At 36.9% G+C, this 23,429-nt stretch overlaps 1 protein-coding gene across 1 annotated transcript in view; it reads right to left on the bottom strand.

Annotated features, from left to right (window-relative positions):
- Positions 1–333: 333 nt before the first annotated feature.
- EDEM3 (ER degradation enhancing alpha-mannosidase like protein 3) overlaps positions 334–23,429 on the bottom strand; it is a 31,397-nt gene continuing 8,301 nt past the window's right edge. Inside the window, exons 4-20 of the mRNA XM_075507836.1 lie at positions 21,807–21,846; positions 20,227–20,339; positions 19,353–19,506; positions 18,086–18,220; positions 16,839–16,944; positions 16,122–16,219; positions 14,700–14,825; positions 14,025–14,108; positions 12,662–12,745; positions 11,964–12,088; positions 11,297–11,462; positions 8,988–9,142; positions 8,052–8,205; positions 7,348–7,542; positions 6,398–6,563; positions 5,718–5,903; positions 334–4,162 (exon numbers count right to left, since the gene is read on the bottom strand). Coding sequence (XP_075363951.1) covers positions 3,756–4,162; positions 5,718–5,903; positions 6,398–6,563; positions 7,348–7,542; positions 8,052–8,205; positions 8,988–9,142; positions 11,297–11,462; positions 11,964–12,088; positions 12,662–12,745; positions 14,025–14,108; positions 14,700–14,825; positions 16,122–16,219; positions 16,839–16,944; positions 18,086–18,220; positions 19,353–19,506; positions 20,227–20,339; positions 21,807–21,846 — 2,494 coding nt within the window. The 3' untranslated portion in view covers positions 334–3,755. The remainder of the gene's footprint in view (positions 4,163–5,717; positions 5,904–6,397; positions 6,564–7,347; positions 7,543–8,051; positions 8,206–8,987; positions 9,143–11,296; positions 11,463–11,963; positions 12,089–12,661; positions 12,746–14,024; positions 14,109–14,699; positions 14,826–16,121; positions 16,220–16,838; positions 16,945–18,085; positions 18,221–19,352; positions 19,507–20,226; positions 20,340–21,806; positions 21,847–23,429) is intronic.

Here is a 23,429-nt window from a genome sequence, read left to right as displayed (position 1 = left end):
GGGAGGGTGCACACCTGCTTAGCTGCCTGCACACACCAGAGCTCACCACGGGCTTGCCTTCAACCTGCTCCTGCAAAGCTGCTTCCTTGCCCTGTGGTAGCCAGGACAGGTCTATGTGCTGCCAGATGCAGAACTCTTTGAGGTTCCCATCAGCACCTTCTGCCTTTCAAAGGCCCAGGATAGCACACTGCTTGCTGGGGTACTGACAGCTTCTCCAGGGTGGTAGCTGGGAATTTCCCCTCATTAAAGGTAACTAAAGACATGGGACAGCATTGGTGCGACTACCAAAGGCCTTGCTAAAAATCAAGGAAAAGACAGCTGGGCATGTCAGTTTAGCACAGCCTGACCAGAATATTTACATTTTATTAAATCTTTACAATCAGCAGTTATAATCAAGTACACAATTATGTACACAGATTATATACATTTTAGCCCAGACTTTTACATCACAGTACATTGTTGCCCTTAGAAATATTGTATACACTTATCACCAGACAGTAAAACCCAACAAAAGTGTTACAGCACCTGTTATTAGACATCTTTCATAAGAAAATATACGGCTGTAAATTGGGCTGGCTAAAAAAAAAATCTTATAAAATCTGAACATACAATATTTCATTCACAGAATGGTTTATTTTCTATGTTCTGACTGATGCTTTTTGCATAAGATGTCCCATTTTTAACCTCTCAACATACACTTATTCATGGCTAATGCTTGGCCTTCAGGTATGCTTGCAAGAGGAGGAGAACCAAAGCTGGGCTCTTTTTGAAACTTCATTAACAAACAATAAATGTAAACAATTGAGAAGATTCCTCTAAGATCAAATGAGAAATTAATTGGCTGATCTGAATTATATGGCATGGAGTAAGTGCTAGTTCCAGCTGTGATTCCCGAATTCTTCAGTGTTCAATACCATATAAGTAACTGTACAATACCATACAAAAAGAGGCGATTACTGATTAATGATGTACAAGCAATATTCCACATGGAGGGAGCAGACTTCTAAAAATTTGGGAAGAACACTTACTCCCCTCTCCAAAAGGTTTTGTTTTTTTGATGAATACATTCTTTTTGCTTTTTAAGATAAGTGACAGAAAATTGAATTATTTTCATAATGATATGAAAAGGTTAACTAAAGCCTATTTCCTCATAAGGAAATATAAAGTGAAAATAACCTGAATAAAACTGCCCCCCCACCCCAGTTTAGTCCTCTTTCCCAAAAGGTCAACCTTACCCTATTCAGTTCTGTAAACAAAGCTATAGCTCTCATGATGGTTTCAAAGGTAAAGTAGACCAAACTGAAACAAAAAAACCACAACCCAAAAGGAAGGAGGCAACAGTTATCTGAGGTAGGCCACCACCAAAATGATGCTTCAAATCCATACAGAGTTCTGGGATCATTCGAAATCCCTTAAAAGGAGAGCTAATGTCTGCTGCTTTAGCAATAGATGTGAAAAAAGCAGTTAAATAAAAATGAGCTGGTGGTGGCAAGGAAAGTTAATCTTTTAATAAAATTTTATATCTACACCTACATTTTCTGCAAGTAAAAAAAGAAAACCTTTAGTTACTATATTGACAGCCTTAACATAATGACCAGAGGGCCGCTATAGCTATAAAAATAATTCTATTTCCACCAAAAGAGCTAACAAGTATGAAGATGTAGTCCATGTTGAAGAGCACAGGAACAAAAATGCTCCTTTTGTGGCACTAAGCACTGACAGATCAAAGAAATTATCAGAGTGAAAACTTTTGATCTGCACCTGATGGTTTTGATCCTGCAGCTGACTGCACTTGGCCGTCACTTCGAGCCCAGGTGCTACCAGGGGAGCACGGCCTCCCTCAGGTGGGGACCGGGGCTCCAAGTAACAACGGACACTTAAAAGGCTCCCACGATCAAATGCCTTCCATGAAGAAACTCACATAACAAAAAACATAAATAAATTTCTCAACTGAAAAACCCAGCTGCTTCCAGCCCTACTCATTCAGTCCAAACCTCCATACAGTTGTTTGTGCAAAGGAATTATAACTACATTTAAAAGCTGATTTATTTAAAAGGACACTTACTCACTATTCCACTACCACCTCATTTCCTCCTCAAAATTACCTCCTACTCTAGTGATTTAAAGTTATCATTCAGTTTATGGATAATATTCTGATTGACTGTCATGCTCTCAAAAGGTGCCTGTGCATTTTGATACTCTTGAAAGCAAGTGTCATTAAGTATACATGTATACAACATTTGCCTGGGATTTCTCCATTCATGCTGTACAGGAGTATACATAAATAAATACAGTATGGCTGTACTAATTAACAGTTGCATATTCAGCACGCATAATTTCACCAGCTAAATGAAAGGTGCAATTCAGATTGGGTGCTTTTTTTTTTCCATTGTAAAGATGAATATAAACCTTCATTTTTAGCCTGGTGCAGCATATAGGCAGTGTTAACTTACTCTTTAATATAAAACAATTCTTTGAACCACAATTCACTAAAAGCAGTTTATATAAATCAAGTTAATTAGTTTTTGGCAGTTTCTTTGGACACAGTCAAAATGTCTCTCAGTTGTTTAAACATCCCCATTTTTATTTAAATAATGTTTTTCATAATAGGGATAACAAATTAGGACTCACACTTACCTGTAACAAACTCCCAAAGCCCAGAGTAACATACCAGTCATCCTCACAGTTCACGCCCCTATACTTTGAACTATGGACCCAACAGCCAAAATTGTTGCACTTTGCTACTGGAACTGGCCTCATCGCCTTAAGTATCACACGTATAGAAGTTGCATATAAAAAGAATGACAACAAAGTCACGCTGTTAGAAGTCCAACTTGTAGAAAAAGGAAGATTTTGTTATAGCTGATCTAGTTCTGTTTAGTGTCCTTTCAGAGAATATTGCCAGTTTAAATTCCGTATCTCAGGGTAGATTGAGTTTTTCAACCTGGGAGGCCAAAGGAAATACCTATAACTCAACATCTGCCTTGTCCACTTTACCTTAACCTCGAGCATAACTTTCACAACACACCATGAACCTTTATCTGGTAGACCCCAAGGCTGTCTTAGTTTCCCTGATGGAACCTGCTTACAAAGTACACATTGCCTTTGGTTTATACAGTTTCTCTAGTTGAAAGCAGAGCAGAAGGGAAAACTTGCATGTCATCATGATTGTTCTTCATGGTAACAAATGGAAGGAGTGATGAGCAACACTACTATGTCTCAGTAGTCAGGACAAAAATCAAACTGATTCTAGCTGTGTCTTAAAGACACGACAATGGAAACAATTTCACCCGCTGCTATCAATGAAGGCTTTCAACTCAGTAGAGATCAGTGAAACTGCACCTTCACTCCAACCAGAACAGTGGCTCACCTACTGCCTTCAAGTGCTCTCATCGATAACCGTTACATGGTATGTTAACCCCACTGCGTTCAACTTTTGCTTTCCAGAGACCAAGGGAGTGTGACCTCTCGGAGCCTGGAACGCAGAAGTCGGGCTTGTTCCCTGAATGAGCCTCCTGGGTTACAGCACCATGCAGTGGAGCCAGACAAATGCTTTGATTGCACGTTCCCATTTTTAAACAGGAAAAATTGAAACAATACAAAGAGCGCGTGCTGGATTTCTATGGTAATTTCCAGGTGAAACCTGGTTGCTCATCACAATACTGAATATGTTTTCTAGTTCTCAGGTATCAGGGCCTCACTTCTACCCAAAGAGTTCTCCATTTGTTTACTAACAAATAAGTTATTATTACAAGTCATAGCTCATCCTTTTCCATCATTTCAAATGCTTCTATATCTTCATTCCAGTCTGCTAATATGGATTCCATAGGTTGGACTTTATTATCCCAGTTAACTTTGGAATTTGACTCTGTCTCGGTCTTTTGTTCCTGAGGCTGGTGATCCCCTTGTGTACGTGCTGGCTCCAGAGCACTAGCCTCATCAGTTCCAGGGACATAGGAATCCTGATTTGAAATGGAAACGCTGTCACTGTCTGTGTGAGCAGGAGATAAAGAATCAGGGTCAGTAACATCAGAGTTTTCTCCTTCTTCAGGCTCCTCATTGACTGCACCAACATCCCGAGATGCTAAAGTAGCTTCTTCTGAATTCTGTTTATGTGAATCATTTTCAGATAATTTCTGGTCCATATTCTCCATTTCCAAGTCTTTGAGAGAGGAGAGAAAAAAAATGTTTTGGAAAAAAAACCAGAAAGGCAGCATTTTATTATGTATTTCAAAAGCAAGGTCACTTCCCTTGGCCTTATTTCCTCAAGGAAGTGCAGACTTCCCATTGATATGATAATTTAATGTTATTAAGGAACATCTTTTACAGAGGGAGGGGAGGGAAGACATTTAAACACATTTTATGTGAGGGCAAACAATATAGTGAGACTAGTCTTGGTTCCTCAAACTTGAATAGTGACTGCTGGGGTCAGTGCTAGTTGCCATCCTTCAGTCTTAAGCAAATACCCACTGCATGCACTGAACTTTTAGTACTGGATTTTAAAACAACCCCAGATCCAGCAGGATCCCACACCTAAGCAAGTGGGAGTCGGACAGTTTCATAAGTTTACTGAACTATGAATTAAGGAGAGCACCAAAGCCGAAGCCTCCCTTATCACACCCCCACTCAAAGCAATTAACATACATATCTCAAGTACTGATTTAGCTTTACAACAGCTGTCCAATTTAACCATGCAGATTTCTTTGGAGTTTGATGTTTACAGCTAGTATACAGGACACTAATATTTCAAGACTTCTAGGGAGTTTAACTGCATATGCTGTTTTTAACATGGGATACTTACTGCTATCAATAATGTAGTTTGGAATCATTTTACCTTTAAAGATTGTTGCTGGGATTCCAAACGGATGCACGAGGAGGGGGGAAGAAGCAGATACGCATTACAAATTCTCAAATGCAGACCTATCTTTTGTGTTTAGTATTTTGTTAGAGCATCTTAACCGTAGTTATACACAGGAGGAATTTGTAAGCAGCTATGAAGAAACAACACTGTAGCTTTCAGCATATCACCTTTGCAAATGTGCAGAAAATAAACGCTGTCTCTGGTTTACTAGAGATACTTGTTCTTACATACTCTGCTTGGACAAAGCAGTGCTACGAGGAAGGCTTACAAAAGGAAAACCTAGAATTTTCTGCCATATGCAAACATTTTAATTGGGAATGTATTAGCTTACAATTTTCTTGTATTATACAAGAAAAAACACAAAACATCTGAGGTCAGCAGTCTTAGTTCTCATGATAACCACTTCTCCATAGATAGGCAAAATAGTTGTAGCAGTTGTCTCTTTCATTTTGGGTACAAGAATGTCACTGGGGAGCTTGATAAGAGAGGCATTTACAATGTAGGGCACTGAAAACACTTACGCTATTCCTGACACTACTTCAAAGCAGATTATGACAAAAAGGGTTCAAAAGGAATCCAAAAGGCTGTATTTTCTCATTAGTCAAACTGAGATTTAACTTATGAACAGCATTTCTGGCTGTTAATGTTAACTTGGGGGAGGGGGAAGCAGATAATGACACATCTCAGATAACGGCTTTCTTACGGAAAAAACTAATACCAGTGTCAAACAGAAAACTACAGCTACCAAATAATGCGTTTGCACCTTTGGGTAACAATAGAAGTCACTATTGTACTTTTCATGTTGTGCCATGGCACAGATGGAAGATGAATTTGTATAAATAACCTCTAATCTTACCTCTGTCTTTTGCTTTATCAGAAAGGAGCACCTCCACAGCCTCATACTCCCGAATTGCATCTAGTATAATGTTTCCTTCCTTGTTGAAGAGGAAGAGCATGGGAATTGTGATATCATCTGTACTCTTTCCATCACCAGCCATTTGGAAGAGAGGAGCTGTGTCGCTACTGCTTCCCTCATTGTCATCTAGCCAGATGCACACAAAAGGAAAAGCAAGCAAACCTCCTGTTATACAGACTACAACTCTGAACGTCAGCAGACTTTTTCAGCAGCTTTCTACTGCCCAGTCAGTTAAGAGGATCCCAGGCAGAAAATAGTAAGTTGGTTGTAAAAAGCAAAAAGCCAACTTGGGTACTTGTTTTCCTTAACATTTTTCATTTTTATCTCAAGTTTTCCTTAGCAGTTAGTAGACAGCACTATTGCAACATTCAGTGATCCTTAAAAAAACAACTTTTAATCTGTAGAAACAGTGACAATCACCCATCCCAATTTGTTTAGCTACACTTTTTATGCAGAACCAGACAAAACCAAAACATTTCTTCATCTTCTGAAAGCACAATTTCTGTGTTGGAGTACTGTCATCTCAGAGTTTAACAGCTTCTTGTCAGCTCTCCAGTATCGTCAAATCTGTAAAATACAGGTTACATTTACACAAATAAAGAACTTAAAGTTTTGTTTACCAATAACAATGCCTCCTATTGCTCCAGCTTTTTGAATGTTCCGTGCCTTTTCAGCAAACATACACTGGCCTCTTTGCATCAGAGCAATTTTCTCTTTCACTGCCTCAGGATTAGTGATCTCTGAGCATCCATTATATGGCTTAATGGTTGCAACAAATCCTCTTCTCTGTTTGGAAAAACAAAAACAAACAGAAAGAGATAATTAGAGCACTAGGTTCAAGCTACAAAAGATTCCTAAGCATTTTCGTTTCTTCAGTTAATCTAATGCATTTAGTGGTGTCTTCTGTCAGTGCAGGCAATCTTTACCCTAAAGCTGGAGTTCTAAGAAGCAAAGAATGACCGAGTGAAAACCTAATCCTCATATTCGGTGTATTTTGTCTATACCTGTGAACTCCTGTCTCTGGAAAATTTTCTTCTGTGAACTGCTAGTCTGGAACTCCTCTTTTGGGCTGCATCTCGCCCAAAGTCATTGGGTTTTCCTACTGCTTCCAATAGGGACCATTGCCTCTGTGATATTTTCTTCTTCCCTCTAGATACAGCCTTTCATAAAAGCTTGTGTAAAGAACAGCCTACTCTAACTCTAAAAGGGCTTCTGCAAACTCATGACTGACACTGTAAGAAAACCTTCCCTTAAATTAACATCTCTTAAGATATGCACTGCAGATGATATAAATTTGTTTCAAAAATACTATGTATGCATTTGAAATCCTAGATCATGACTGATGACTCAGGAGCAGAGCATGGGCCACAGACCAATAAGCCACTCATCTAAAAGACTGTCACTACTCTCGTTCTGTCATTGCTGCGCCTTGTCATTCTAACCACTGGAATGAATTGATCACCCTCTATCTGGCCACCCTGAAATAGTACCAGTACTGTAAAATTTAGGCTTATGCAATAAGGAAACTAAACAGAAAGCTAGGAACAGATCACACATACATCTTACATACCCCTGCTTTGTGTTTGGATAAGTCCATCCCAAATTGTGCTGGTCCAGCAGTCAAGACCACCCTGCCAAAGAATGGATGGGAAACAATTTGAACAGCACGAGGAGGTAGCTGTTGCTCTTTCTGTTGCTGACTGGAGAGTTCAATCATTTCCTGCATGAACCGTAAGCCATCTTCAGCATCAAGTGAACTTGCTGCCTGAGTAGTAAAGAAACAATAAACAGTTTCTTCTTAAATGTTTGAGAAACTTAAAAAAAAAAAAAAAATTGAAGTTATGTTTGCTTGGACCACTACTAGAAAGATTTCAAAATACAGAGTGGACGCTCACTGGCACTTATTCATCATTTCAAATAAGGAAGCCAACTTTTTAGTGCCTCCACCACACAGAAGACTAAAAACAAACAAACATATAGACCTCCTAAACAAATGGAAGTATCTCACACTGAAAGCTAGTATTTTCAGATAAGATGCTATTAGCTACATCACTTTGACATGAACAGCCTCCATCTAATTTAATGGAAGATTAGTTAAAAGTGTTGCCCAGGCAAAATATTAACAAGCATCAGCCTGCTAAATAAAGTTGCATATCCAGCTCATGTGCCTCTCTTTCCATGGTTTGGCTGTCCCTCCTGAACCTCCAAGTGTCAAATATCATTGCTAGTAGGATTTTACTGAAAGTTTTCAAAAAAAGTACTGTCAGGTCTTACTTGCACTGCGTGCTGTACTAATTGTACTCTTCCATCTTTCAGATGAATTAAACTGACTCCCATCTTCTTCAGTATCTCCAAGTGTTCAGGATTACTAGCCATGAAATCTCTGGCTCTCAATGGTGGTTTTGGTCCACTTCCCAAACTCTCTTCTCTGCCAAAAGATATTAGAGATCAAAGTTTTAAAAACCAGATTATTCTTGAAACATAACTCTCACGTTATTCCTACCACCACAACATTAGAATTCTTTGGAATAATGTGGAGTACAATCTTCACTAGAATGCAACTTCTCAGTCAAACTATCTTTTTTAAAAGTTGTCGATATTATCAATACTTTTCTAGTGCAAAAAAGCACAGGCAATGTTGATGATAAAACTACCATATGTATCTCTCATTTCTAAATAGTCTGCATTACTGTAAGACTGACTAAAAACAGTTTTCCTCATATAATTGCTACTCAGTTTTACTCAGGAAGTGTAAATATCAAAGAGGTGGTCAGAAGGATAAACTTCCTCAGCTTTAACAGACTGTCCCAAACTCTTCAAAATAGGTGAAGTTATGTATGGTAGCATAACTTGCTTACTACAAAGAAGAGTTGCAGAACTGTTCAAGAGACTACAGAAATCAATTTTACAAATTGAAGAGACATATTTCCTGTAATACCTGGGCTACAATTCCCACTTGGAGTATGTGGCTCATTAAGCTCCTTTTGCTTTGAAAGACTTGCTGATTCCTGCTGGAAATTAATTAAGTCTTTCTGATGATGCCAGAGAAAACATAACTGATTTTTTCCCCTAGCTAGGCTATCCATTCCAAAAGGACTACAAACTCAAGCAGAGAAAGCTCCAATATACCACGTATTTCTCCTTCCATGCATAACAGACCTTATTTCACTCACTCCTACACTAACAAAAGACATAAAGTATTCATCTTACACTCTGGAAATACCCCTAGGACAGCTCTTATCCACCACATTTTTCAAAGGTTCACGAATACTCTGAGCAAACATAGGGTCATTTGGGAAAAGAATCTGGGTGTTCGGACAGGTCCAGTCAAAATTGCTGTCATCCAGCTCTGTGTATTCTGTAGTCTAAAATGAAAGATACAGATCACCTATTAAAAATGTAGGTTACATTTTTACGCAAAGAAAACCAACAGATAGACATACCCTTAAGGAATCTGTGTACTCAGGACGTACAGCAGCTGAATGCATTAAGTGTCCTATAACCACAGTTTCCAGGAATGATGTGGCACATCATTCTTCTGTGCCACACCTTGCAATAATAAAGGGTAACCAGTGCACTACAACCCCTTTCTAGGGATAGATAAATACAACACCAGTTCTAATTTGTAACTTACCAAACTTGTATCCACAGTTTCTAGAAAATCTTTGCAAACACAGCTAATCCTCTACTGGCATACAGTACTCCTCAAGCCCACCCATGACGTAGCTAGTGCCCCTGTACTTTTATGTGCCGGACAACTAAAGGAAGTAGTTACGATTTCATTTGATATTGCCTTTTATGCTAAGTGGACCAGCTGCAGGCCTTAGGTAATTCTTGCTTCGTATTACTAAGAAAGATTCTCCTCCTCAGGAGCCAGACTTGCAAGTCTGAATGGGCAAGGATAAATCATATATATGATTCAAACAATCTCTATCTTCAGAAAAGATAACAGAGTTAACAGTTGCACAAATCGCTGTTTTGTAACATGTGAAACCACGCAGAACATGTACAGTGATTTGGAGCCATATTTAGCCTGTTCTTAGTTTTGCAAATAACTCATTGGATAACTAGCAAGTTAATTTTCTCATCTATAAAAATTAATGTATTATTTATCTACTTAGAAAAAAACCTGTTTGCAACATATTAGCAAATTAAAAATCAAGTATTTAAAGGCTCCCTAAAAACCAAGACCTAAAAGGCTATTAGTTTACTGGAATAAACACTTTAAAGTACCTATGCTCTTAGTGTGACAAATAGTAGTCACCTCACTTAAGAAAGAAGGTCTTGCAAGCGCTATAGCAAGCATCAGCGTAGTAAGACACAACCTTTCATGTTTATGAGAATAAATAAAAACAGGATGTTGGGTTGCTACTACCAGCTCTCTCTCAGACATTTTGGCTTACTAGCACTGTGTTTATATTAAAAATAATTTACACATTCCATTTTTCTTATAATTTTTTTCCCCATCAGATAAATTCCATAAAAAAGAGTATTGTTTAAAAAACAGTCTCCGTTTCCAAAACTCAAAGACAAAAGACGATAAATGCTGAAGGAAAGAACATTTCGGAGAGGGTGTAGGATCTCCGCTGTCAAGCAACACGAAAAATCAACCCCCCCATTAAACGTATTACCAATGTTAGACATTAAGAGCAAGTCATTAAAAATTTTTCACTGTCTAATGCTCGAGTCCAAAAAACAGAGTGCCTTCTTCTCAATTTTAAGATTTTTCCAGGACACATGGCTTGACATGCAACATGACCATTTTCCTCTGATCCAGACATTATTGTAAAACACACAGTAAAGGGTAAAAATAGAAGCACACTAACATAAGGGAATTTATGTCCCTGATGCCCTAGACACCTCTCTATCGACATTCTCATGCATTTCTTTTGCTTGCCAGCAGTATTATTGCCTTAAAGATAAATTATGTCACCTTACTGAGTACAAAACCAAAAAAGAGATGAGTATTTAAGGTGCTTCATGGCACAGTTGTATTACTATAGGTTATTTTGGAAGGTTAAGTAATTTATAAACCCATAAATGTTCTCACATTTACACAATAGATGTCTATTGCATGGACTAAAACAATTAAATATCCCAAAAGCTATAGCTGTATCTTGTCAAAGTAACTTTGTAGCAGTCTCAAAAAGCCTTAAGCATGTTGTTGCAAATGTTTTAGAAAAAATAATAGAAAATAAAGATGAAGATAAAAATATCATAGTGTGTTATTTTCAAATTTGTACAGAGATGGGGAATTATCTTCTTTTTAAATATTGCTAATATTCCACAGCTTTTTTCTCAAGATTCAGTGGTGCAGAATCCAGTCATGGAAACATTATTCATACTCATGTGACTGACACTGTTAATATGATGAAATAGTTCATATTAAACGAAGTGTTAAAACTGGTGTACTTCTTCAAACTATGATTTTTCCTGATTTTTCTCCCATTTCCTCTCATAAAAAAAGGAACTGCTTCAAAGCACCACTAAAACTGATTTAAATTTGAGCTGTTACTTACTGTATTTTTTTTAGAGATGGTTTGGTTTGTAGTGGAAAGCCAAAGTGGCAATAGATGAGCTTCTGTAGTGAAGATATAATCTTCAATGTCAAAAATCATGTCTTCCTTATCAGCAAACAGCAGGTAAAGATATTTAAACATCTCAGCCAGAAAGAAAGAGTCCATTCTATGGAAAAAAAATGGATATCCTTTAGAAAGATCCCCTTTTTTCTAAAACATCAGTAAAACAAACACTCATATTGCTCCATCTCTGAAGAATTCTCGACTATTATTGTTGAACTTAATTCCATTAGCGTTCCTTCCACTTGGAAGAAACTATGTTTGGAGGGAAATGATTCAGCATGTTCAGTACAGAACAGCATTATAGAAAAAACAAATAAAGCTCTTTACAAACTTCCTGATTTGAAGTATATTTTGTTTGAAAGTAATTCATCTATTGCTCTGAGACAAAGGAAAAGTTATTAAACTAAAAATATTCTTATGTAACAAACTATAAAACTATTTCAATAGTTTATAGACTACGACAAACAGGTAATTTAAGACTTGGTTATCAAACTGAAGACAGCCAGCTACTCAAAAGTCAATTAATTCGATTACATAAACAGGGTAACTAGATTTTTTTTTCCTATAATCTTTTTATGAAAAAAATCATTGCAAAAACTTTTACCTGTCTTCATGACTTCCTGTACGAACATCTTTCATTGCAGCAAACCCACAAGGTACTCTTGCATACTTGTTCAAGTTTTCAATGAGTGTTTTTCCTACTTCTAGATAGTAAGGGTCCCCAGTAGCCTACGAAAGAAAACCAAACAAAACCCAAACCCAAACAGATAGGTGCACTTAGACTTACTGTACAATTAGCAGTTTCCATTTTCCTAATGCTAATTTACTGATTCCATACCTTCTCAGACACCAGTAAAGTCTAATTTATTAACAGTGCTAAACAGTCACTAGAGAAACTTCTGAGATACTACTGCATTACCTTTTATGGATATGCAGAAAAGCACATGGAAATACCTACAGAAACGCAAGACATTTAGGCACTGCTCTTCTCTGCAATGTACAGGTGGCTTTTGCTTTTAGTCTCTAAGATCTCTTTAAGAGAGATCAGCAACACCTAAGTATCTTCAAAAATATGGGCCTTTGTCACTTCACAGTTTTCTTTCTAATTCAAGGCATATATAACAAAATTCCTAGAACAATTTTTGATAACCAATACTTTCATCTTGTTTATATACAGAACTGGCTCCAGTAGATAAAATAAGCTGGAGATACACTACTCATTCTATATTGAAATAAAACACGAACCAAATTCTAGGTGCTAGACAAAGTGATCAAAAGTCAGAGGAATGAAAGTGATCTTACCTTATACAAGAAGTAAGTGCTTTCGGCAAATTCAGGCCTTAAAGGATGCTGAGCCCAGTGAACTCTGAAGTCTGTTGTGAATGCCTGAGGAAGAAAAAGAACAGACAAAAATAAACGCAAGAATGAAAACCAAACACAGGTTTATTTTGAATCCTATGTTAAGTATATTACAACAGCTAAGTGTGTTAAGGAGGCAGCACACAGCCTCCAATTGCTTCCATCAGCACAAGCACACAGCTGCTGCTGCAATCCAACCACAGTAGCCTGGTGAAGGGCCACTACATAGAGATGACCTGAGCTTTGACAAATACCATTTTTGCAAACATACCTACCACCTGACAGTTCCAGTGCATTGAACTGTCATTTCAGACTGACAGATGGTAAGCAGCTGTTTCTAACATAAAGTTACCTAAAAATTTCTTAGTCTATGTATTCACTTTTAATATGCACTGGCAAAAGCCACTTCTGTGATGGCTTACATTCACTACTAGTTCATACTAGGGTTTAAGCTAAGTCTTTGCTAAAGGGGATGGCATATTGGCTTAAATACAACCAACTCCTCTTTCAAAGTTTCCTTCGTAAGTCCAAAGCACTGAAAAAAACACCCCAAAACACCCTAAGGAGCCAAATCGTACCATTTTAAAAGCACTCAGAAAAAACATTCCAGTGCTTAGAGAGCATTCTTTGGTTGCAATTTCCACATTAGGTGAATGTGATGTAACTTAAAGTGTTCTCTAACAGAAATAAGCTTACACCAGAGGAAAGCCAAAATTACAAACAGAGTCAGAAGCGCTCTCGTATATTCTGGGTCACCACAGAATAAAGACACATACTTCAGCAGGTAAACAAGCTTTTCTGTGCAGAATTAAGTTGCTCAAAGACTGCACTTGCAATATCTACAGATAAGTTCGTGTACCCACTTTCAAGGACTTTATGCAAAATTTCAGAACATTCTCTTAGAACAATTCAGTCTTTAGTTTCCCTCCTTGGGTTAATAAAGATGACTGTGATCTTTAGCATTAATGCTATTACATTACTAAGCAGCTAGTACTATGTGTGCTTATACAAGTTTTGTATACTGAAATGAGTCAAGGTCAATTTTGAAAGGCTGAGATATAAAGTCTAAGCAATTATTAATAGCAGCAGCTTCCTATTGTGTTAATTACAGCATAACTGAAGGAAAAATATTTCATATCCAAAACACAGTTGTCATACATGCAGAACTGTAAATCACATAAGAATGCTACGGAAATGAGCCTTTGGCTTTAATGACACATACACCTAACTATTTCTTCAAATGGATATCTGAGTGCTCAAACTGAGGTAAGAACCAGCTTACACAATCAAAAAATTACTACCTTACCTCTGGAAGAAAGTTATGCTTTTTTATAACCTGATACAGCATCTCATGAGTTTCAATAGCAGGTCTAATATCGCCCTTCAACACCTAAAATTCAATAACAACATTAACACTAATTCACCATGCATAGGAATGATATTCAAAGTTAGGTACATTCACTGTGTTCATGTAAAGCTACAGACCAATTTCTACATTTCCAGCAGATACATACTGTAAATATTACCCCCTTTCAGTGTAAGCCACAGATATTCCATCAGAGCTTTTTAAGCAAAATCAGTGAGCTCATTAAGACTACTGCCTATGTAGAAAAAGGATCTCTATCATTTACAGAAAACTGTGGTGGAAATGTGATTTAGTTTGTCTTAAAGACATAAATGGCACACAAACTAGAAAATTTGTCACCAGACGACTAAAAAGGCAGCTTAATTTGAGTGTTTTCATGACTAGGAATGAAGTAAGCAAATCATACAGACATACTTTTTTTGATATTCAACATGGCCAGAAATGCACAATAACTTGCATCATAGGCACTGAAGTGACAGGAGGAGTGAGTGCAGAAATCCTCATTCAGTATTTTTGAAAATCAAGTTACTAAGCTTGATTTGTCAATTATATATCCAGTCTATTTAATAATTTACTTTTTATTAAAATCATCTGCACACGGGTTTTAAACCTTACCTGCAATCCAGGGAAGAAAGCTAGCAAAGAATCCATCCACGTCCTAGCATTTAGCATGGGTTTATGAATATGAACATCAAGAAGAAGAGGTGGTTGGCTAATGTATCTCATTATGGCATCGTAGTGCTGACAAACATCAGAAAAATCATGAGTTTATATTATCAATACATTTTACAAAACAGATATAGATCACCAGATTATGGCATTTTATTTCAATAGAAGAACCAGTACTACACTCCCAATCATTATTACATTTGGCAATACACAGTAGTTTTTAGTTTTGCAAGCTAAAAAAGTGTAGTAAATACTGCAAAGCTCCACAGTGTTACACATGCAATACAAATCACCTTTTCCAAGTAATACACATACAAAAAAGTATATTCAGCAGCCATGTGATAAACAAGTAACTACCACAGTTAAGGCACATTTGTTTTGGCTGAATCTTTAAGCACACGCTAAACAAAGCTGAAATTAATTTCTCTGAACAAGAGAACTCTACAGCAAATACATCTCAGGTGAAGGGGAAAAGGAAGTATAAAAAAACCCAACACAGCTGCTGGACTTGATGGCTCAGACGAACTTTAAAACTTGTCAATTTGCTGACTTCCAATTCTATACTCCCCAAGATCGCTGCCTTTCTTATTTTCTGAAGCACAGAAGGTACAATCATGAGCACACGAGCCAAATCAATAGGATACAGTTAACAGACATAACTGAGGCAAAACATAATAATGGCAGCTGCGGGGTAGGAATATGAAATAATCAGTACACTTAAAGTGTTGTAACAGGCCTTTAGCTGCTGATTCATTCCAATTTTAATACTGCTTATGATATAAAATCATTTTATGATATAAAGTGTTTTAATTGGATATTACTATTTTCAAAAGAAAGAATGCTCTTATGAAAGAATAACGATGCTGACAAAGTTGCTTAGTAATCTTTATGAATTTAGTAATCTAAGTGTGTTTTTCACCTTGTAAGTATACTTAAATGTATACTGGGCCTTAGGATCTGCAGTGAATGCAAGATCCACACTTTGATTTTCACATCTTTTTTGCTGCTCCAGGACAGAAATAAATTGTACCATGGCTTGTTACAAGAGGCCCTTATGTTGTTTCACAGAAATATTTGCAGTATTACACTCTCCAAGGTGATCTTGAAATACAGCTTCTCCTGTACTGGAAACATGGAAAAAGGTCCAGAAGATTCCAATTTTCATTGAACGGGGTTAAAATAGCTGGTCAGGTGATGGTTTAGCAAAAAAATCATATTAAAAAGAGCTGGCACTAGATACATCAGAAGTCACAGAGATTCTGCTAAAGATCTCTTCATAGGCTTCCCAGGATAACAGCTGACTGACAATACAATTAGTCTTAAATTTGTCTTATAGAAGGCATAAACCTGAGCAAGGCGTTAACTTACCGTGTTAAATCTTTCCAGGAAACTGTCATCTCCCAGCAAGACATAGGCTTTTAATAAATATTCATAATATGAATCTATTCCTGCTCCAACTCCACTATCTAGAAACAGCAGAAAATGAAAAGGTGGCTTTATTTTAAGTAGCTATATGGGTATTTTCACATGGTTTCAGTTTGATTTTAAAGGCTTTTTCAGTAAAAGGAAAAGGCTCCTATCACTAGAATTAAGGCACCAATGGATGTAGAGACACAGTACTGTACATCTATACTAAAGGTTTTGCAGTATCAGCGCCCACAGTAATATGAACAGACATGCATTGAAGCCAGTTGTTTCACTTTTCTCATATGAAAATATTTCTACTGGCTGCCATATACAACCACAGTCCTATTTATATTTTTCCTATGTATTTATAGTAGAATCTCTGAAAATTTATCCAAAGGCATTCCCATCTCAGTATTAAAGTGAATCAGAGAACACTTTCTTTGCAATGAATAAAACTAGTTTCTCTACGAAAACACCCTTTAAGAGCAAAGCCAGGCTTCACTGTAGCAGTTTTCTCCAGCACTGACATTATGTAACTCCACTTGCCCAGCCATTAACATTTTTAAATAGTCTAGATAAATGTGTTGGGGACAGCGGGGGCGGGGGGAAGCGCGTCAACATTTTTTTCTTGCCCAAAACCATTTGTGGTCACTGATTCCGAGTCAGAATACCACACACCTTTGCGGACCCAGTCTCCAGTGTGAATATTAATAGTAACGCCCACTAAATTGCTGCTGCGCTGCCTCTTTTCCCAAATAAAATCAAGCGCTTTCCGTGCATATTCCTGCAACAACAAAACACACTCATTACAGGAAATTATAGAAAAACACAGATACTGTTATTCTTTTGTCTATTGAAATTAAGATGCCATGAAGTAAAAAGATGTTTCATATCTAACAATTATGAAACTCAGTATTACATTACATACACTTAAATAGTAGGATGTTCAGTCCACATTTTATATAGTTATTCTGTTGCTGATTAGAAAGAATGGTGCTTGACTACACAACTATTTGCCAATACACTGTATGGTCTTAGGCAAGTCAAACATCCTTCTGCATGGGTTTCCTACTGTAAAATTGTGCATACAGACAGGAGAGTGTAACCTAATTAAAAAAAATTTTCAAGAAATATAATAGCCTTAGAATCAAAATCGCTGCGTCTTTTCAGACATCTCAATGTGGAGCAGCAGCCTTTTCATTAGTACACAAGTTAAATACATTCTTTATATACACAAAAAGTAATATGAAGGTAACAACCTACCCAACAAAAATGGCTCTAAATTGCCAAACACATGCATGGGATTTTAGGGGGACAAGTTTTACCGAAACACTCAACACAAGCCCAGCTATGCTTCCACTCAGTTCCATGAAACTAAATTAAATACTAGGCTCATACTGAAAGATTTCAAAAAAATTCTAATCTGAAAAAAAAGCGTGCTTTTTTTTGGTATCATATCAAAGAAATACTCGCAGACATTTTCATTTAGCTTCCTGCTGACAGTATACCCTTAGACAGGTCTTGCACAACTTCAGTGGGACTACACGAGTACGATTTTTTCCTTTCCTTTTTTTTTAAGCTGCATTTTAAGGAACAAGTATCTCGCTTTTCTTCTTTCTAGTCCTGACCCCTCTACCCAAAAACTATGCAAATATTATCCTTCAGCGTATTTATCTTGTTTACTTCTGTATGACTGTAACTACTTTCAAACAAAATTACTTCCTGTGTTTTTTAAACAAATTAACACTTTTAGAAAAAAGGCCCACAAACACAACAAATCTGAACACAGGCAAACTTTTTGTGCAGAATAGCTAAGACATGCACCCATTTGATAAACTCAAAATTATTTTTCCAAAATTACAGAAAAGCAACAGAACACTAATGAATACCTAATCCAAAAGAATAAGATATAATGGAAAGCAAACCTCAAATATAGATGTTCCTGTGAATCGGCTTAAAGCTGCAAACTCAAGGATCAAGGTACCTGCACAAGCTGTACAGGTATCAGTTTCTGTTCCTGTTCGTGCTTCTGGATGTCTTACACCAAATTTTAAGTTAACCTAGAGAAAAGTAGAGGTTATCATCTTTATTTTTACTAGCTGAAAGAATTTACACTCCCATGATAGGTCTGTAGAGCAACTACATAATCTATGCTTTTTCCAAAGGCGGGGGTGGGGGGGTGATCACCCCCTCACCCCCCCTTAGTTTTGCTCTGCTTTACCATATACTGTCAACTCAAACATGTACATACAATTATCCAGAAGTAACCAAAATACTCAACCCTCCTTGGTTCACTGGACATTTGAATAAAAGATTACCACCCTGAAAATCTAATTCTAGCAATTTATTTACCAGCAAACCAGAAACTCAGATCATCACAAGAGCTCATAGAAATTAAGCTCTGTAAATATCTCTCTACTCCTGACTCCAGAAAATACCTTGCTAGATGGACTCAATTTTGTTGCGGACACAACATGACTTTCTGCATTCTGGAGAGCGCCCTCTCAGCAGAAGACTGTCAAACCCCGAACATTTTGAATTAGACACTTTCACTAGAAAAATGCTGATTTACTAAGCCTAAATTTTTAATTTATGGGAAAGTTTCCAATCAAAGCCACATCTCACAAACTCAATAGATGATATGCACGGGAAAGTTTTCTGTATTCAAATATATGTGCCATGCTTTGTTTGAATTTGATGAGAGTTTTTACATTAAGTGAATATTTTTAGATTACAGCTACCTTCGCCCTCTTAAAAATGTGGATGTAGACCATGAAGGTTAATCAGTTTTGTGCTAAATTCACAAGCAAGTGCTTGCAAGTTGCTCTTTCCGTGCCTTAGTGAGAGATATGTACCAAAACAAAAATTACTCTCCTCAGCTATTTGGTGGTGCCTATAGTAGCAGGGAGCAAGAAATCAGTAGAGAGTGATTAGACACGATTTCTGCAGTTACTATTTACCCACAACAATGTATACTAGAATTTTCAGAGCTGGAAATGTAGGGATTCAGAGAGACTAAAACTGTATTTTAAAATACTAGGTAGCATGTATTACAAATAAGCAATTTATCAGCTTTTGATTTTCTGTACACTTAATAAATATACAAGTGATTTTAGAAACTGAGATAAAAACAAAACAACAAAAAATTTGCTTACAGAAGTAATTCTGAATTGCAGAAACCAGAGAACTTACTCTTGGATAAGGGAGACCACTAGTGGTATTAAAAGCAGGTAAAAGCTTGTAGCCTAGTTCCTTTGCCATGTGCAGAAGTTCACCATTGTACCACTGCATATATTCACCTTTTTCTTTCAGCATAATCGCCACTGAATGCCCACCTAGGAGACCTCTAAATGCAAGAAAAGTTATCCACATCTGAATAGGTATATTCATCTCAACAGCAATGCAGCAATTTCTATGATTTAAACAACTATGTAAGTAACTGTGCTATGTTCACATGGCCCTGATTTTCAGAAATGCTGAGCAGATGCAACTCCAATTACAGTCAAGGTGAGCTGTCAATATTTTGGAAGCAATTCTTATTGTTCAGGACTCAGTCCTAAAGTTGATGAACCAGTGATTAAACTATATCTAGTCAAGAAAAACAACCAGCATCTCTAAACCTGCATATAATAGCTTAAAACTAACCTGCTCCGATCCTCCTTTGAGCAGCAAGTTGGACGAGAGACCTCCCCAGGTCCCTTCCAACCTGAAATAATTATTACCCTAAGTATTGAAATATTCTAACTGTTAAATCAGGTATTGAACAGTGTAATCTGTAAGACTGTTTCCATTAAGAAAAAACACTGCTACCTCAGCATGCACAATTTTTTTCAATCCAAAAAAGCTATACCTGCAGCAGTTAGATGGGGGCCAACTTGATTCAGTACCACTGCATGGATTCCTGCCTAGCATTTTAAAACCTTTCTTAGGGCAGGTGTCAAGCTATGCTAACTGACAAAGGCACAACTGTTTTAAATGAGGTGAAATAGCACAGAAAGGTATGCCTTAAGGACATTTAGTTAAAACACAAAATTTTAAGAGTTTTGAAAACATAAAAGTTACTCACCCAAGGACTCTTATGTTGGTTTCAAAGACAGATACAACTATGTCGTTATCTAAATTAACATCCTTTATTACTTTTTTTACAGCCTCTTCAAACTCTTTGGTTTTATTTAACACCTGGAATACAAATGTAACCAGGTGTTTAGGTTCCAACATAGCTAATACAGTCACACTCAGGTGTGGAAGAACAAGTGCAATGAATTAAAACAGAAAGCATTTAATATGCCTTAGACCGATATTCTGCAGGGGCATACTCTGATACAGTGCAAACAGACATTAGTATTAATGTTTTTCTCAAGAGATACACGAAAGAGAATAAAACCTGTACACAAAGAATAAAGTCACTGAGAATGTACCTAAACTATTACCCAGGGATTTATTCGTCTGTTCCTTCCCCTGCTCCCATGCCATGAATGTAATGCAACAGGACTCAGTGGGCTGCAGGCTGTGCTGGCAGAGTGGGCAAAGACTGGCCTGCTCCGATGCCTCCGATTTCACAGAAGCCTCCCATCCACAGACTAAAGAGCCACATCCTAAGTTCAGTGAATCGTCCTAGCAGTCCTCCTCCTCCCAACAGTTTTCTCCTTGTGCCTAAAGAATAGCTAGGGCACTTCCTACAGATTTTCTTTCACACTGACTTTCTTTTAGTTCAATCGATCTTTAAGAATCTTTGTGATTTATCCAATTCGTTATTGTAAGTGCCTTTAAATTCCACAAGTGTTAATCCTGATCCAAGACAAGAAAACAATAAATAAACCACAATAATCCATTTGAGTGTCTGGTAGAGACTGGGAGTTCCAGATTCCACATTTTCCATGTTTGTGGTCCCAATTCAAAAGAGCTAAGGGTCATCACGCAGCACATCATAAAATCACAAAATCGTCATAAAAGCACATCATGCGCTGTCAGAGACAGAGCATTATATGATTCACATACCAAATCAGTGCAGTAAGGATTTTCAAAACTTTAGATTTACCTGTAGATGTGAATAGCCAAAAATTCCTGATATCCAAACTCTATCTTATGATGACAAAATATGTCAAAGGGATTGAAATCTAACAAAAAGTAGTTTATTAATGACTGGAATCTTAATAAGAGATGGAACATAAGAAGTTTGGCAACATTTCCTGGCAAACATGTCCAGGGTTGCATTTTTTTAAACATATATTTAAGTGCACACAAATTCATCCATGAAATGTGTACATACAATTTAAAAACATAAATAATTCAGTAGGTACTAAGAGGCATTCACCTATAAGTCAGCATGTTGCTTTAGACTATAATGGGAAGCAAACTCACATACTTTTTTGTTAAGTTAGAGCCCAAGAAAACAAGATAAGAAAGCATCAATGAAATGTGAATGAACTGTTCTACTTTTCTTTTTGCAACAAACTCCAAACACCACCATCGCACCACTTGAAGCTCTTCCAAGCAATAGCCACTTCAGATAGCCAGAGATCAAAGTTGAAGAAAAATTAGTATTTTTTTATGTATAATTTAACAAAATAGAAATCTAAAAATAAGTCTGAGCATAAAAAGACAATCTTTTTGTTTTATCGAAGTTTATCAATAGATTAAACTTACCACAAGAGTGTCCAAGGTATCAATCAAGGTCAGTGAAAATCTATGAAACAAAATTTGAAACAGATTTACTATAGGCCTATATGTGTAGAAATGAAATAATTTTTAATAGTAACCAATACCGTGGAAGAAACTAAATTCTCACAGAACACTAGCTGCTAAAAGTTAGTTGTACACAATATGTTTAATATCAAAACACCCTAAGTTTCTTCCCTTTCTTAGTGACCAGAATAGGAGCTGACTGAAGCAAGCTATGATTATAAAGATACCTTTATTTACCGCAAAGCTTTCAAACTTCTTGTAAGCAAATTAAATTTTTATTTAATCTCCAATCAAATCTACTAAGAAACCCAGTAGAATGGTTCAAAGTCTTTTTCCAACCTCTTTTTTCCTTTCTTTTTCAAAAAACGAAGAATGTTGACCTAAGCGTAATAATAAAAAGATTTAGGAAGATCAAAAATCATTCCAAGCTAAACTTCTCCTACCAGAAACTGTTCCAATCACCTACTTCAGAAAAAGCTGCAATTTGTTGCAATCAAACTCAGTGTTAAAATTAGTGGTGAAAGACTAAAGAAAAAGCAGTTATTTTGTTATGAAACTTCTATGTGGGATACAATAGAACAGGAAAAGGTATAATAAAGGGCAGTAAGGGGACGGCTGAAGGCATGTAGCAGGTTCTGTACAAGGAACAAGTGAACAGACTAGTCCTCTTGCAAAAGCAAAAGCATTGTCACTATACGAAGATTTTAAAATTGCACACGGCATGAAGAAAGTGAATGAGAATCTGCTGTTCACTGTTTCTCACAGCAAGTTTCACCTGGTGCCATCCAGCACTAGCAAGTGACAGGCTTAAAATAAAGAACTAGTTATTCTGTAAAAAGAGAACATTACGTCAGATCCATACTGTTTGAAACAGGAATAGCACAATAAGGCTTGTCCTGTTCATATATTCTTCTCTAGGCCTGTTCTAGTGCATACCAAGCTCAGTGGATCTTTATCCTAAACCGATAAAATTGCTCTTATGTTAAGAAACGCACACCATGCATAGAAGAGAAGTTACAGAATATGATGGTATTAAAACTGAAAACTTTGGAAACAGTTACAACTGCCTATTGAAGAACAAGCGTCAAGAATTTAAGCAAGTGCCCAATGTTTGAGACTCTGTAAGGCAACATGTGACTATGCATGGAGCGTAATTAAAATTCTAAATTAAGTGGTCATATATTATAATTTTCTTTAATTTGTAAAAGATAAGGGCATTCTGTGGATGTCATTCTACAAGAGAAAGAGATTAACTAGTGGCTATGCACAACTGCATAACAAATACAGAACTTTTTCCATACAAAAGGGGGGGGAGATTATGCATTGCACAGCTATAGAGGAGGCTGGTGTGCAAGTACACTCCCTAGCCCTCCAGGGAAACAGAATTGACCTAGCTGTCTCACCCTGTCATTTTGTGATTGCAAAGGCTTGTATAGAACGTGACTGATGAGCCAACTAGCAAGAAAAGCTATTAGAAACTATTTGCGTGCACTATAAGAAATCTGATAAATAATAATATAGCTGATTATTAGGAACAGAGAAAAAAAGCATGTCTACAGAAAAATAATAAATAAATACTTACAC

The sequence above is a fragment of the Mycteria americana genome, chromosome 7 (genome assembly GCF_035582795.1).
Source record: "Mycteria americana isolate JAX WOST 10 ecotype Jacksonville Zoo and Gardens chromosome 7, USCA_MyAme_1.0, whole genome shotgun sequence".
In the NCBI taxonomy this organism is placed as follows: Eukaryota; Metazoa; Chordata; class Aves; order Ciconiiformes; family Ciconiidae; genus Mycteria; species Mycteria americana.
Note: the sequence above shows the minus strand (reverse complement) of the source record. Positions and strands in the feature narration are given on the sequence as shown.